Source organism: Coregonus clupeaformis, chromosome 8 (genome assembly GCF_020615455.1).
Source record: "Coregonus clupeaformis isolate EN_2021a chromosome 8, ASM2061545v1, whole genome shotgun sequence".
Lineage (NCBI taxonomy): Eukaryota > Metazoa > Chordata > Actinopteri > Salmoniformes > Salmonidae > Coregonus > Coregonus clupeaformis.
In genome coordinates this window covers 30,161,334-30,177,149 of record NC_059199.1, presented here as the reverse complement: position 1 = coordinate 30,177,149, position 15,816 = coordinate 30,161,334, and the positions used below count along the sequence as shown (strand labels likewise).

The 15,816-nt window shown below is 42.7% G+C and overlaps 1 protein-coding gene across 2 annotated transcripts in view; it reads right to left on the bottom strand.

Moving 5' to 3' along the window:
* LOC121571557 (glutamate receptor ionotropic, kainate 5-like) overlaps positions 1-15,816 on the bottom strand; it is an 83,223-nt gene that overhangs the window by 34,221 nt on the left and 33,186 nt on the right. For both annotated transcript variants that reach the window (XM_041883086.2, XM_041883087.2), the window contains exons 3-5: positions 6,543-6,701; positions 3,722-3,886; positions 2,266-2,363 (exon numbers count right to left, since the gene is read on the bottom strand). In XM_041883086.2, coding sequence (XP_041739020.1) covers positions 2,266-2,363; positions 3,722-3,886; positions 6,543-6,651 — 372 coding nt within the window. In that variant the 5' untranslated portion in view covers positions 6,652-6,701. The remainder of the gene's footprint in view (positions 1-2,265; positions 2,364-3,721; positions 3,887-6,542; positions 6,702-15,816) is intronic.

The following is a 15,816-nucleotide window of genomic DNA, read 5'->3' as shown; positions in this document are numbered from 1 at the left end:
ACTTTCAACTCCCCTCCAAAGATTTTCTATGGGGTTGAGATCTGGAGACTGGCTAGGCCACTCCAGGACCTTGAAATGCTTCTTACGAAGCCACTCCTTCGTTGCCCGGGCGGTGTGTTTGGGATTATTGTCATGCTGAAAGACCCAGCCACGTTTCATCTTCAATGCCCTTGCTGATGGAAGGAGGTTTTCACTCAAAATCTCACGATACATGGCCCCATTCATTCTTTCCTTTACACGGATCAGTCGTCCTGGTCCCTTCGCAGAAAAACAGCCCCAAAGCATGATGTTTCCACCCCCATGCTTCACAGTAGGTATGGTGTTCTTTGGATGCAACTCAGCATTCTTTGTCCTCCAAACACGACGAGTTGAGTTTTTAGCAAAAAGTTATATTTTGGTTTCATCTGACCATATGACATTCTCCCAATCCTCTTCTGGATCATCCAAATGCACTCTAGCAAACTTCAGACGGGCCTGGACATGTACTGGCTTAAGCAGGGGGACACGTCTGGCACTGCAGGATTTGAGTCCCTGGCGGCGTAGTGTGTTACTGATGGTAGGCTTTGTTACTTTGGTCCCAGCTCTCTGCAGGTCATTCACTAGGTCCCCCTGTGTGGTTCTGGGATTTTTGCTCACCGTTCTTGTGATCATTTTGACCCCACGGGGTGAGATCTTGCGTGGAGCCCCAGATCGAGGGAGATTATCAGTGGTCTTGTATGTCTTCCATTTCCTAATAATTGCTCCCACAGTTGATTTCTTCAAACCAAGCTGCTTACCTATTGCAGATTCAGTCTTCCCAGCCTGGTGCAGGTCTACAATTTTGTTTCTGGTGTCCTTTGACAGCTCTTTGGTCTTGGCCATAGTGGAGTTTGGAGTGTGGCTGTTTGAGGTTGTGGACAGGTGTCTTTTATACTGATAACAAGTTCAAACAGGTGCCATTAATACAGGTAACGAGTGGAGGACAGAGGAGCCTCTTAAAGAAGAAGTTACAGGTCTGTGAGAGCCAGAAATCTTGCTTGTTTGTAGGTGACCAAATACTTATTTTCCACCATAATTTGCAAATAAATTCATTACAAATCCTACAATGTGATTTTCTGGAACCTAGTGAATGACCTGCAGAGAGCCGGGACCAAAGTAACAAAGCCTACCATCAGTAACACACTACGCCGCCAGGGACTCAAATCCTGCAGTGCCAGACGTGTCCCCTTGCTTAAGCCAGTACATGTCCAGGCCCGTCTGAAGTTTGCTAGAGTGCATTTGGATGATCCAGAAGAGGATTGGGAGAATGTCATATGGTCAGATGAAACCAAAATATAACTTTTTGGTAAAAACTCAACTCGTCGTGTTTGGAGGACAAAGAATGCTGAGTTGCATCCAAAGAACACCATACCTACTGTGAAGCATGGGGGTGGAAACATCATGCTTTGGGGCTGTTTTTCTGCAAAGGGACCAGGACGACTGATCCGTGTAAAGGAAAGAATGAATGGGGCCATGTATCATGAGATTTTGAGTGAAAACCTCCTTCCATCAGCAAGGGCATTGAAGATGAAACGTGGCTGGGTCTTTCAGCATGACAATGATCCCAAACACACCGCCGGGCAACGAAGGAGTGGCTTCGTAAGAAGCATTTCAAGGTCCTGGAGTGGCCTAGCCAGTCTCCAGATCTCAACCCCATTGAAAATCTTTGGAGGGAGTTGAAAGTCTGTGTTGCCCAGCGACAGCCCCAAAACACCACTGCTCTAGAGGAGATCTGCATGGAGGAATGGGCCAAAATACCAGCAACAGTGTGTGAAAACCTTGTGAAGACTTACAGAAAACGTTTGACCTGTGTCATTGCCAACAAAGGGTATATAACAAAGTATTGAGAAACTTTTGTTATTGACCAAATACTTATTTTCCACCATAATTTGCAAATAAATTCATTACAAATCCTACAATGTGATTTTCTGGATTTTTTTTCTCATTTTGTCTGTCATAGTTGACGTGTACCTATGATGAAAATTACAGGCCTCTCTCATCTTTTTAAGTGGGAGAACTTGCACAATTGGTGGCTGACTAAATACTTTTTTTCCCCACTGTATACATTTTCGCATTGGTGACCCCAGCAGGATTGTTATAAACAAAATGGTTGAAACCTATCCAGTCCTTACAATGATCGGTAATCATCCAGTAAGCAGACAGGTAGTGGAGTAGTGGTTTATGGGAGTTTGGGGATATAGTATGAGTAGCAGTGTGAATATGGTTTAGAGGACATAGCTAGCTCACCTCCTTCTCCCCACAGATGTGACTGACAGTTGAGCCTGAGGCGGGACTGGACGCGGGGCCAATCACAGAGACCACCCCCTTCGGCAATATCTGACACACTGAGAGAGAGGGGAGATAGAGAGGAGAGAGAGACAGGAGAGAAAGAGAGAAAGAGAGAGAAAGCGACAGAGAGAGGGTGAGGGATATAGAGGGCGAGAGAAAGAAAAGAGGAGAAGAGAGAGAGAGAGAGACAGACAGACAGTAAGGAGCGAGAGAGAGATGGGGGAATTAGTAAGGAGCGAGATGGAAGAGTCAATGTCTTGGATGAGGTCCAGTTCTGTCTGTGTCCTGTTCTTGGATGATTAATCAAATTAAGAGTCAATGCCAGACACTTTTGATTAATTGTAGCCATAACGGCAATCTGAATCCACACTCTGTCTAGTGGAGATTAGTGTTCTAATTCTGTCCAGAAAAACCTGTGCGGCTCTCCCAGATCCGAGACAGATAAGCAATGTATGTGTGTCTGTGTGTGTATACAGTATGTGTGTATGCACGTGCATGCTTGCAGATCACTCACTGCTTAAAGAGCAACTGTTAAGACCCACTACAGTAGACCCTTTCCTGCTGTCAAAAGACCCAGTGGCCTCATGGGTGGAATGTCATTAATATTTTTCATAATTAATAATAAAAATAAACTAATACACAGAAAATCCAGTGTTTCGATGTCAAATGTTTTGTTATATTTCAGTCTTCTGTGATGTATATAAAGTGTAATATTGGGATGCAAACTCAAAATGGAATACATTTCAGCTCTATGTCTGACATGGTACAGGTGTCTTCTTTTTTTTCAAGCCCATAACCATGTGTGTGAGGTGTATACTTTTGTTTCAAAGTAGATTTGTTTAAGACTATCAAGAAACACTCTGTGTGAGCCTGATTTAGCCCACTGCAGTAAAAGGATATTGCCTCCCTTTGTGATGGTGAGAGTACAAAACGCTATACCTTGTGAAAAATAATGATCTCGCATACACGCTTAGTTCGGTCGAGTCGTCCTTTTCCGAGACAATAACTTCTGTCAGTGGTACACTGCACTGTGTAAGTGTCTGTGGGTGTAACTCGTGTGATGAGTGACCTTGCCTGGGATCAGAAGACTTGCATTAGCTCCTCTGAGATAATGCCTAGTGTTAGCTCAGATGGCTAACACAGTCTTGTGGCACAAAGGAGACCTGGGTTTCAAACCCAGTCCATCAAATTTGTATGAGTTAAGTGTCTATCCAGGAATATCCCACGTTGGTTCAACCAGTGTGTGCCCAGTGGGATTTGTCAATAAGTGTAGCATTCACATTAGCTTAGCGGGCTAACATTCTTGCAGTACCCAGGATTCGACCTGGGTTTGAAACCTGTCGGTCACATTTGTGTGAATAAAATGTCTATCCAGCTCTATTTGACAATACTGCTTTGTACTGATCATACTCACTGGTATCGGTGGTCTCGTACTGGGAGTCCTTCTGCAGCTCGAAGATGTCCACCTCCACGTGGGCTCTGGATGGGCCCTCAAACATACTGTTGATGTTCTCCCTGGCCAGAGCCAGCGCCAGCCGCTCCCCTCGACCACACACCGACTGGTCATCCAAAATAGCCGCTGGGGGGATAAATAGAATGATAGAATGATAGAAGGATAGACGAGAAGATAAAGGAGCATGAAAAACCCAGACCCGGGGATGGATGGATTAAAATCCACTGTTGTGTTTTGTCATTCCTTTCAAAACAAGTATATCTGATCTATGTTCCAATAAAGCTAACCTTTTGACTAACATTCAACCCATCTATGAAATGCGTCAAAGAGAATCACATAGACTACAGCCATTTTCAAGGAAAGGTTATTCTGGGGGGAAATTGGACGACCTGTCACCTGACATTTAGGATGATCACTGAATGATGATCACATCGGTGAAGTCAACAAAATGTACATATGCAAATAGTTTAACCAATTAGTGGAGGAACCCATTAACACAGCCAATTATCGTATCATCTTTATGGTAATAACACATGTTTACATTACAATTATTGAGGAATGAGGCATTCTCTGATCCAAGCCTTATCTTCCTGATCTTCAATTAGCTTACAGTATCCATGGAGACATTTATAGACTATTGTACTGTAAACTGTACTGTACTGCACTGCAGCTTTCTGTGCTGTATTGTTTTGTGTACAGTCGTGGTCAAAAGTTTTGAGCATGACACAAATATTATTATTTTTTAAATATAAAAACTGCTGCCTCAGTTTTTATGATGGCAATTTGCATATACTCCAGAATGTTATGAAGAGTGATCAGATGAATTGCAATTAATTGCAAAGTCCCTCTTTGCCATGAAAATGAACTTAATCCCCCAAAAAACATTTCCACTGCATTTCAGCCCTGCCACAAAAGGACCAGCTGACATCATGTCAGTGATTCTCTCGTTAACACAGGTGAGAGTGTTGACGAGGACAAGGCTGGAGATCACTCTGTCATGCTGATTGAGTTAGAATAACAGCTTTAAAAGGAGGGTGGTGCTTGAAATCATTGTTCTTCCTCTGTTAACCATGGTTACCTGCAAGGAAACACGTGCCGTCATCATTGCTTTGCACAAAAAGGGCTTCACAGGCATGGATATTGCTGCTAGTAAGATTGCACCTAAATCAACCATTTATCGGATCATCAAGAACTTCAAGGAGAGAGGTTCAATTGTTGTTGAAGAAGGCTTCAGGGCGCCCAAGAAAGTCCAGCAAGCGCCAGGACTGTCTCCTAAAGTTCATTCAGCTGCGGGATCGGGGCACCACCAGTGCAGAGCTTGCTCAGGAATGCAGGCAGGTGTGAGTGCATCTGCACGCACAGTGAGGCGAAGCCTTTTGGAGGATGGCCTGGTGTCAAGAAGGGCAGCAAGGAAGCCACTTCTCTCCAGGAAAAACATCAGGGACAGACTGATATTCTGCAAATGGTACAGGGATTGGACTGCTGAGGACTGGGGTAAAGTAATTTTCTCGGATGAATCCCCTTTCCGATTGTTTGGGGCATCCGGAAAAAAGGCTTGTCCGGAGAAGACAAGGTGAGCGCTACCATCAGTCCTGTGTCATGCCAACAGTAAAGCATCCTGAGACCATTCATGTGTGGGGTTGCTTCTCAGCCAAGGGAGTGGGCTCACTCACAATTTTGCCTAAGAACACAGCCATGAATAAAGAATGGTACCAACACATCCTCCAAGAACAACTTCTCCCAACCATCCAAGAACAGTTTGGTGACGAACAATGCCTTTTCCAGCATGATGGAGCACCTTGCCATAATGCAAAAGTGATAACTAAGTGGCTCGGGGAACAAAACATCAACATTTTGGGTCCATGGCCAGGAAACTCCCCAGAACTTAATCCCATTGAGAACTTGTGGGCAATCCTCAAGAGGCGGGTGGAAAAACTCCAAGCATTGATTGTGCAAGAATGAGCTGCCATCAGTCAGGATGTGGCCCAGAAGTTAATTGACAGCATGCCAGGGCGGATTGCAGAGGTCTTGAAAAAGAAGGGTCAACACTGCAAATATTGACTCTTTGCATAAACTTAATGTAATTGTCAATAAAAGCCTTTGACACTTATGGAATGCTTGTAATTATACTTCAGTATACCATAGTAACATCTGACAAAAATATCTAAAAACACTGAAGCAGCCAACTTTGTGAAGACCAATACTTGTGTCATTCTCAAAACTTTTGACCACGACTGTACTCTCATTGTACATATGGTGAACTACAATCCTATTCATCAAACCGGCAAGACATATGATTTTTTTTTAAGTGGGTAAAGACACTGAGGAGTATTTGTTCTTGTCGGCCATGACAGTGTGATCCCCATATTACCCATTCGGTCATCACTAGTTACCACAGCCACAAAGTCATAAACCGTGCTTATTTTTAACAATTGATCTTCTTAAAATGTGATTTTAAACCTAACCCTAACCACACTGCTAACCATATCCCTAACCCTAACCTTAAATTGAGACCAAATAGCTAATTTTAGTTTTCTATAATTTTTACACTAGTGGTAACTCAATCAATCAATCAATTTTATTTTATATAGCCCTTCTTACATCAGCTAATATCTCGAAGTGCTGTACAGAAACCCAGCCTAAAACCCCAAACAGCTAGTAATGCAGGTGTAGAAGCACGGTGGCTAGGAAAAACTCCCTAGAAAGGCCAAAACCTAGGAAGAAACCTAGAGAGGAACCAGGCTATGAGGGGTGGCCAGTCCTCTAACTAGTGGAAACCCACCCATTCTGACGGAGGAGAGCGCGGGAGCCTGGGTGAAAGAGAGCGGGGCCATGGTCAGCAAAAGGAAGAGGAAGTAAATCGACAGCAGCAGCGCTGGCAGAGCCGGCATCTTCCACTGCTCCTCATGGAGAATGGTCTTCTGGCTGCCTGGTCCACCACCTGCTGGACGGGAGGACTCATTACAACACACATAATATACATGACATAATAAACAGCTAAATTACATAATACCCACCTGACTAGAGGAGAATCTCAATTGCATACGAACTCGCGTCCTCGCTCCTCGCCTCCTTCTTAAAACCCATTGGATGAGAACGCCAGAGGTCCCTCCCCTCTGACCTTCTCCAATAGGTTTTAAGAAGGAGGCGAGGAGAGTGGACGCAAGGAGTATGCAATTGAGCTTCTCCCTAGGACTTCATGTATTTCAGAGGTAAGGAGGCAGCACACATTCACATAGTTCACACTCACATAGAAACTCACATGGCTACCAGAATTAGTCACTCAAGGAAAACTTCTAGAGCACAAAGCGATTAAGAAATAGGGGAAGCAATGAGAGAGACAGAAAGAGAGAGAGAGAGAGAGAGAGAGAGAGAGAGAGAGAGAGAGAGAGAGAGAGAGAGAGAGAGAGAGAGAGAGAAAAAGGGAAAGAAAAAGAGAGAGAGAGCTTTAGGTATAGAAAATAATGTAATTGGCTGAGGAGGCATGACAAAATGAGTCAAAATCTTCAAAGTAGATTAAACTACAGTAGTGAGATTTAGGGAGGGCCAATATAACTGAACACAGGAAGTAGCCAAGGGGTAAAACAAATCGAATATAGTTCCATCACATCCCATAACTTCATCTGTACTCTGGACAGTGAGTTATTTTGTCAACTGTCTGATTTGTTACCCCTGCTAAATGTTTATCTTTCCTGCCAATGACAAATGTAATTTAAATTGAAAGAGTTGAGTAGGACAGGCTGACAAGGCAAGAGACTGAGGAGCGCAAGACAGTGTGAGATGAGCAGTAATAGATAAAAAATAAGAATTGAGTTGATATTATAGGAAGAGAGAGAGAGAGAGAGAGAGAGAGAGAGAGAGAGAGAGAGAGAGAGAGAGAGAGAGAGAGCATGAGAGAGCTGTACTGAGTGACAGAAAATGTAGTAGGAATAGACACAGTACAGACTGTAGGAGCAAATGGGAAATGGAGCCTGGTAGAAATAAACAAAATAATGATCCTAATTAATTAGGAGCTTCCGGTAGGCTGTAAGTGGTGTCATGTAGCGAGTCTGCTGTTACAAAACACTGCACCTCTGGGTGCATTAGCTTAAAGAGGCAATCTGAGATTGCTACATACATTTTTTTTAGTTTTAAATTAATTATACAGTGCCTTCGGAAAGTATTCAGATCCCTTGACTTTTTCCACATTTTGTTAGGTTAGAGCCTTATTCTAAAATTGATTAAATTGTTTTTTTCCGTCATCAATCTATACACAATACCCCATAATGACAAAGCAAAAACAGGTTTTTACACATTTGTGCTAATTTATTCTTAAAGAATATAACTTCTAAACTCCTCATGAGCTTAGTTCAACTGTTGTACCCATCAGAACCCAAAATATATGCTTGTTTTACAGAACATGGTAAAAACTATGATGTTGATCTCATCGGTGGTGAGGACTTGCACCCACAGCTCTACATTTACATTTTAGTCATTTAGCGGACGCTCTTATCCAGAGCGACTTACAGGAGCAATTAGGGTTAAGTGCCTTGCTCAAGGGCACATTGACATATTTTTCACCTAGTCGGCTTGGGGATTAGAACCAGCGACCTTTCGGTTACTGGCACAACGCTCTTAACCACTAAGCTACCTGCCGAGCTCTGTCTATGAATTTGAGAGTGGTTACATTTCTCCAGCCCCATCCCTCAGCTGTTTAACAAAACAGTGGTGGGGTGTCTGCTTTGTTATTGTTTGAACTGCAGATTGCCCAAGAGGGGATTACAAACAAGTGTTATTTTCCTACAAATAAAATGGCAAATATCAATATGCTGTTTTCTTATCCTTAAATCTTATCTGATAGCTTTTTACCGTGTTAAACAATATGGTCCTAATAAAATTCTACCTCACATTATTTCTGCTGCTTTGAAAGTGTTTTTGGTCCAGTTTGAAGATGTTTAAAAGGTGAAATTACAATTTCAACGAATGCTTGAGTCAACATTAGCTCCGCTCCATCTTTCAAGTAAAAGACAGTTTAAGTTGCCATACGCTACTCTGATGTGGAGGAAGACAGCCCCCACAAATACTTAATGTTACAAAGGAAAGATCCGGATCAACTGTTAGTCAGTTGGGTAATGGGACTTAATACCTTCCATAAATATAGGATATTAGCATTATATTCCTGGGGGATAAGACTGTTTTGTTTTGCTTTGCCGGCATCATGGAGCCGTCTTGCTGACTCAAACGCTATAATGACATGGTAATCCTTTCATATAGCCCCAGACACATGACACATTTCTGCCTCCGAACAGCGGGATGGGTTCAACACAGGTACACACCCCTCCGCTGTGCTTTCTTCCGACAGCTAGCATGCCACTGTAGGCTACCATCATCGCATGCGGCACAAACAGAAATGACAGAGTGAGCCAAATTGATTTGGAATGGGTAGTGGACGGTAAATGTTGGCAACTAGCTATATTGTTTACATTGACTCCACTAATTGTGGTTTTGATGTCCCTGTGTCTTCTTGAATTTCATGCATGTAAACTGTGGTCCATTGTCTGATACAAATGGATAAGGAAAACCACCTGGACACTGAATTGTTTTGTTAATGCATTGCACATTCCGACAAACGGTTGTTCAACTATTGGTACCAGCTGTGTATATGTAAAGATGTCTGCACTGTACGCTGTACTGTATATACAGAGTTCATGAATAAATGTATCAAAGGCATGCACTGTGCTTTTTTCCCATGTTGCTTCAGCTGTTCATTCCAGGTTCACTCTTGTGGTAGGTGTGTTTCTCTACTCCAATCCTTGTCAAAGCACTCGATCACAAACATGGAGGAAGGGAGGGAAGAAGGGAGGGAGGGATGGATAGGCGGAGGAGAGGGCACTACTACTACAGTGTGAAGGTGAGGGCTGACCTCTGTGGCCTGACTGCGCTGAGCTGCAGATGAGCACATGAAACATCACACCAGCGGGAAACGAGTGAGAGTACAGTGTCAGCAAAGACAGAACGAGAGAGGGGGAGAAAGGTAGATGGGAAGGAGAGGAGTGGGTGGATATATTTTATATATTGGTAGGAGGGTAACTGCAATATAAAATGTGAATGTAGAGAGTACAGAAAGCCATACAAATTGGTCAAGTTTGAGAAAAGTACTTCATTTGCTGTCCAACTTGACCAAGGTTACACATGTAACACAAGGTTCTTAGGATTGAACATACTGTTACACAACCTTGACTGGTTCCGAGAGCACGTTCTCAATTCCACGAGCTAAAGAACACAGAGAGCTAGCTAGCTACAAGGGATGTGCGTATCAAACAGATTCTAAGCCAGGTTAAAAAAAATATACAGTACAATCTATAACAAGAAAATACCTTACACAGAGACACATTCAATTTGTATTAGATTTTTTAACCATTATTTAACCAAGTCAGTTAAGAACAAATTATTATTTACAATGACTGCCTACCCCGGCCACCCCAGACGACGCTCGGCCAATTGTGTGCCGCCCTACGGGACCCTGGAATCGAACCAGGGTCTGTAGTGACGCATCTAGCACTGAGACGCAGTGCCTTAGACCGCTGCACCACTCAGGAGCCAAATTAAGGTACATTTAACAGAGGTTTGGCCAAAGAAGAAAGATAGCTAACTGCAAGGGATGCACATAGTAAGTAGGCTCTAAGCCTGATAGAACATGCAGAGACACATTCAATTAAGGTAACACTAACTGATCTAGTCATGTGGATGCTCCTAGAGACTATTTGGGGTGCATTAAAATGCTGACCACAGTTTTGCAATTGCAAATTCAAGCATTAATACCCCCCCCTATAAAATTAGGATCAAATGTTAGGTTAACCTACACCACGCAATATCAGCATCCCTTCTCCCCCTGCAGCTGTAGGCTCTCTGCCAGTCTTTCACTGTCAGCAGTGAGCCAAATGACAGTCTAACACCCCTAGGGCCTTCACCATCCACTGCTCCTATAGAAAGTAGAGCCATGCTAAGTCAAATATGAGTTAATCAGAGTACTGCTAAAATTAAACAAAATGGCCCCCGAGCTATGAGCGGTTATTTTGCTCTATGGAGTTATACTCTACAGTGAGCAAGGAGGTTAATCCACTGTTCCCTGGGCGCCGAAGACGTGGACGTCGATTAAGGCAGCCCCCCGCACCTCTCTGATTCAGAGGGGTTGGGTTAAATGCGGAAGACACATTTCAGTTGAATGCATTCAGTTGTACAACTGACTAGATATCCCCCTTTCCTTTTCCTTTCCCTACAGTATGTGACAGAGAACGCTCTCTCTCTTTATCTCTCTCAATCCTTCTAGTTGCATGATTTGACAGAGGACACAGTTCTTGGAATTGGTTGATGTAAGAGGAAGTGGGATTGAGACAGTTTTCGCAAAAGCAGGGAGCCCATAGCTAGCAGTGGGCTCCCGGTGAGGTAGCAGCATCATTGTTGTTTTCATTGCTGCATGCTTTATGAAAGCTGTTCTACATTAAAGTTTAACATTGAGAGTTAATTAGCGGAGCTGGGAATGACTCCTCCGGAGTCGCTTAGGACACACTTCCTCTTAATTACCTCCATTGCTGCAGAAACACAGGGAACGCCGGGTTGTCCCTATAGCGACCGAGTCACTCCATATGCCACTAGCTTCTGCCGCCAGCAACTTATGCTACCAGCTTTGCCATGCCCTCACAAAGCTGTGCAACAGATAAATAGAGCGAATGTTTTCAGTTTGATGTGCCAGGCAGCCAGGTTTAATTGAAAACTACCACGTCTCAGTAAACATACTTACTCACTACTTAGTATGCATAGCATGTCCATTACTTCATTCTATAGGCTTATATCGCCATGTGTGCCAGTATGGTTGAGTTTACACAGACAGCATAACTCTGATCTTTTTATCCACTAATTGGTCTTTTGACCAATCACATCAGATCTTTTCACATCAGATCTTTTTCCAAGCTGTTCGTATTGGTCAAAAGACCAATTATTACATTAGTTTTCTACGGAATTGGGCTGCCTGTGTAAACGCAGCCTCTGAATGTTCAGACTTGTCAGTTGGTATAAGAACTGTAAGTACCATGGGGAAAAGAAACTAAAATGTTACAATTTCACACGAGCTACCTCAGTAAATTGCATATCCTCTGAGAGGCTGAGCAAGAGGAAAACATTTCCCTCTTGCTTTGTTACCTGTATTAATTCATTCAACATGTGTCAATTCAGATTCATTACAGGCTGGCTAGTGTTTGATGGAAATCTACTCAATGTAGACATCCAGCTCCTCGCGTAACGCTATACAGAGCGGAGGGGAAGAGGTGGCCGGGATTTGTAATAAAAGAGAGATTCATCAAAACAAAGCAGTAGATTAACATAGATGGAACAGAGAACGAAGGAGAGAGAAATGGATGAAAAGTGGGGAGAGAGGGAGCAAGAGAGGTTTAGAGAAGGGGGGGATTTATTTGCGGCTAGTGGTGATTCGTGATCATTGTAGCAAGCTCTTCTATGCTACAGTTTGACATACTGAAGTAATGAGAATAAAGTGTTATATCCCTAACACTTACATTTTACATTCGTCAATAGCCTCATCTTCAACCATCATTGGTTTCTATCAACATCATTCTATACTTTGCTCAAAAAGATAATTAAAACCAGAATGTTGTGGCATATCTTGCCATCTACATTTATAAAACTACTGTAATCGGTCGGTAAGAGGCGATGCAAATCTTTGGGGATTTTGTTCAGTAATGGACAAGAAAGAGTTATCAAATTCAAATAGAGTTTGTATGAATCAGCCTCCCTCTTACTGTAATCCATATGCATACAACTTGAACTACTACAGTTGGGTCGGAAATTATTGACAACCTTGATAAACATGAGTAAAATATTATTTTTAACTAATACAATTGCTCAGAGAAATACATTTTGTTTAACAAAAAGGTAGGGGTCAAAATGATTTTTTTCTAAAATGTTTTATGAGTTGGAGAACACATTGGGAGGGATCTTTGACACTGACGTACCACACACCCAAGCAGCCCCCGCAAGGCGTGGGGGCCCACGGGCTCTCGGTGCCCCAAACCCCCTGGAGGTTGCCCCCCTTTCCCAGATAGTATATGAACACCACATAAGCCATAGCAAAAAAAAATAGAATAATTGGAAATTAGCAACATTTTCTCTCAGACTCATTGCAAAATGTGTAGAATAGAATGAGATAATCTATAAAACTGCACATTTTTCTTGTCACGGTTTCGGCCGAGGCTGCTCCTCCTCCTTGTTCGGGCAGGTTTCGGCGGTCGTCGTCCCCGGAGTACTAGCTGCCACCGATCTATGTTTCATGTTCGTTTGGTTTTGTCTTGATGTTGTACACCTGTGTCTAGTTAGTCCTCGTTAGTGTCCTATTTAGTTCTCGTTGTGTGTGTCTGGTGTTGTGTGTGATTGCTCCTCTGTTTGGTGTTCTGAGCTACGTATCTTCCCTCCGTTGTTTGGAGAGGTTTTCGCACATGTTAGTGCGTCTTTTGTTTGACGCCTGTGTGCGCCTTTATTTCGCCTCCGGGCTTATGGTTCTCGTGTACTACGTGAATAACTCACTAAAGTCTTTTGGACTAAGCTTCTGCGTCCTGCGCTTGATTCCTGCACCACACCCACCTTCAGCACCCCTTGACATTTCTCTCTGCCACATGGCAATATGTGTAGAATTGAAGGAAATTTGCTTTAAAACGGCAACATTTTCTTTCAGCCTCAAAGCAAAAAATATATATTTACAGGGAATTAGCTATAAAACTGCAACATTTTTTCTCAGCATCATCGCAAAATGTATAGAATAACAGGAAATGAGCTTTAAAAATGCTAAATTCTCTCAGCATCATTGCAAAATGTGTAGAATAGTATGAGATTGCCTGTAAAACTGCACATATTTATCTTTGCCACATGGCAAAATGTGTAGATTTGTAGGAAGCTGTTCCCCACCCAAAAAAAAAGAATCTGCAAAAAATATATTATTCAAGCTATATTTTTTTATGTCACCTGACCATAGCACCGGTTCCAATCCAAGTGCCAATGCCAGGCGTTTACTTTTGTTGAATGACATGAAAATAGAGCTCTTTGGCCACGCACACCAGTGGTCGGTTTTGCGTCAAAAGAAATATGGATATGCAGAAAAGAACCCCATACCTATTGTAAAATATGGTGGTGGATATTTGATGTTATGGGGCTATTTTGCTTCCACTGGTCCTGGAGCCCTTGTTAAGGTCAACGGCATCATGACATCATAAGTCTCCTGAGTGGCGCAGTGGTCTAAGGCACTGCTTTGCAGTGCTAACTGTGCCACTAGAGATCCTGGTTCCAGGCTCTGTCGCAGCCGGCCACGACCGGGAGACTCATGGGCGGCGCACAATTGGCCCAGTGTTGTCCAGGGTAGGGGAGGGAATGGCCGGCAGGGATGTAGCTCAGTTGATAGAGCATGGCGTTTGCAATGCCAGGGTTGTGGGTTCGATTCCCACGGGGGGCCAGTATAAAGAAATATGTATTCACTAACTGTAAGTCGCTCTGGATAAGAGTGTCTGCTAAATGACTAAAATGTAAATGACCTTTACCCAGCACCAGGAACTTTGAGCCCAAAACCTGGTTGCCTCTGCCAGGAGGCTGAAACTTGGCCGCAAGTGGATCTTCCCCCAAGCACACATATAAATACACACTTAAAAAAATAATTGACCACAAAATCAATATTTTGCCATGGCCATCTCAGTCTCCGGACTTGAACCCCATTAAAAATATGTGGTTTGAATTGAAGAGGGCACTCCACAAATGCAGATGAAGGATATCAAGGATCTGGAAAGATTCTGTATGGAGGAATGGTCTAAGATCCAATCCAATGTGTTCTCCAATCTCATAAAACATTTTAGATAAAGGCTCAGTGCCATTATCCTCACAATGTGAGGTATTGAAAGGTATTGAAAACAGGGGTGCAAATAATTTTGACCCATATATTTGTGAGAGAAAAAAATAAGACTTGTTAAACAAATTTAAACAATTTCTCTGAGCAATTGTGTGTCTAAAATATTATATATTTTAAAAAGTAGCATAGAATATAGCTCAGTATTTGTAGTATTTATTTTATACAGTCTTTAAAAAAAAAAATTGCCCAATAATTCTGGACCCGACTATATCCATTCCAGCCAGGTTACAGGGAGAAAAAGCAGATAAGAGGCATTTGAGATAGATTACCACCAAAATGCCTGCAGATGACAGGTACAAAGCCAGGTGCCAGACACAAAGCCGGATTACAGGTGTAAAGCAGCGTGGATACAGACGCAATTTCAGTACAGTAACACGGGCACAGTTGCTGAGACCCACAGACCAACAACCTGACTTCTCTACATTCCAGATCCGTCTTGGTATAAATTGTATTATAGGCTATTAAATCTCTCATATCATCCTCTCTTATTACCTCATTTTCTCTTGAATCTTGGTTTCTCGATTTTTGTCTGTAATGTGATTGAGGCATATCCCTTTGTAGCACACTGTGTAAAGCAAAGGACATGCAGAGCTTTCCCACACGGCCAAATGAAGTGCTTAATGCTATTGTTAGACTCTGCACGCTGTATGAAATGGCAGATCCAGTAGACTACTACTACTACTGCACTACAACAACTGCTATTACTACTACACTACAACATGTAATATTACTACTCCACTACAACAAGCACTATTACCACTACACTTTAACTACTGTATTGCCAAACCAGACAATCCTATTCACCTATTAGGAAATACTGTAAATTGTATTGATAATAGCACCTCTGTTTGATCCAATACGTTATTTCTAAGGCAAGGTTTTATGATAGGTGGGGCTTTTGGTTAATCACCTTTGGCAGGTTTCGAGTTCCCCTTAATCTCCTCCATTCTGAGAATATCTATTCTATATCAAAAGACGACTGCAAACTGTGTCTTCTTTTCAGTCAAGAAAGACTGACTCTTTCTCTTACCCTCTGTCTCTCTTAGCCCTCGTCTGTCTCTCTTTCAAACCCTGTCTCCCAATGACTGTGTAGGCCTATGGACTCCCTGTCCCTTCT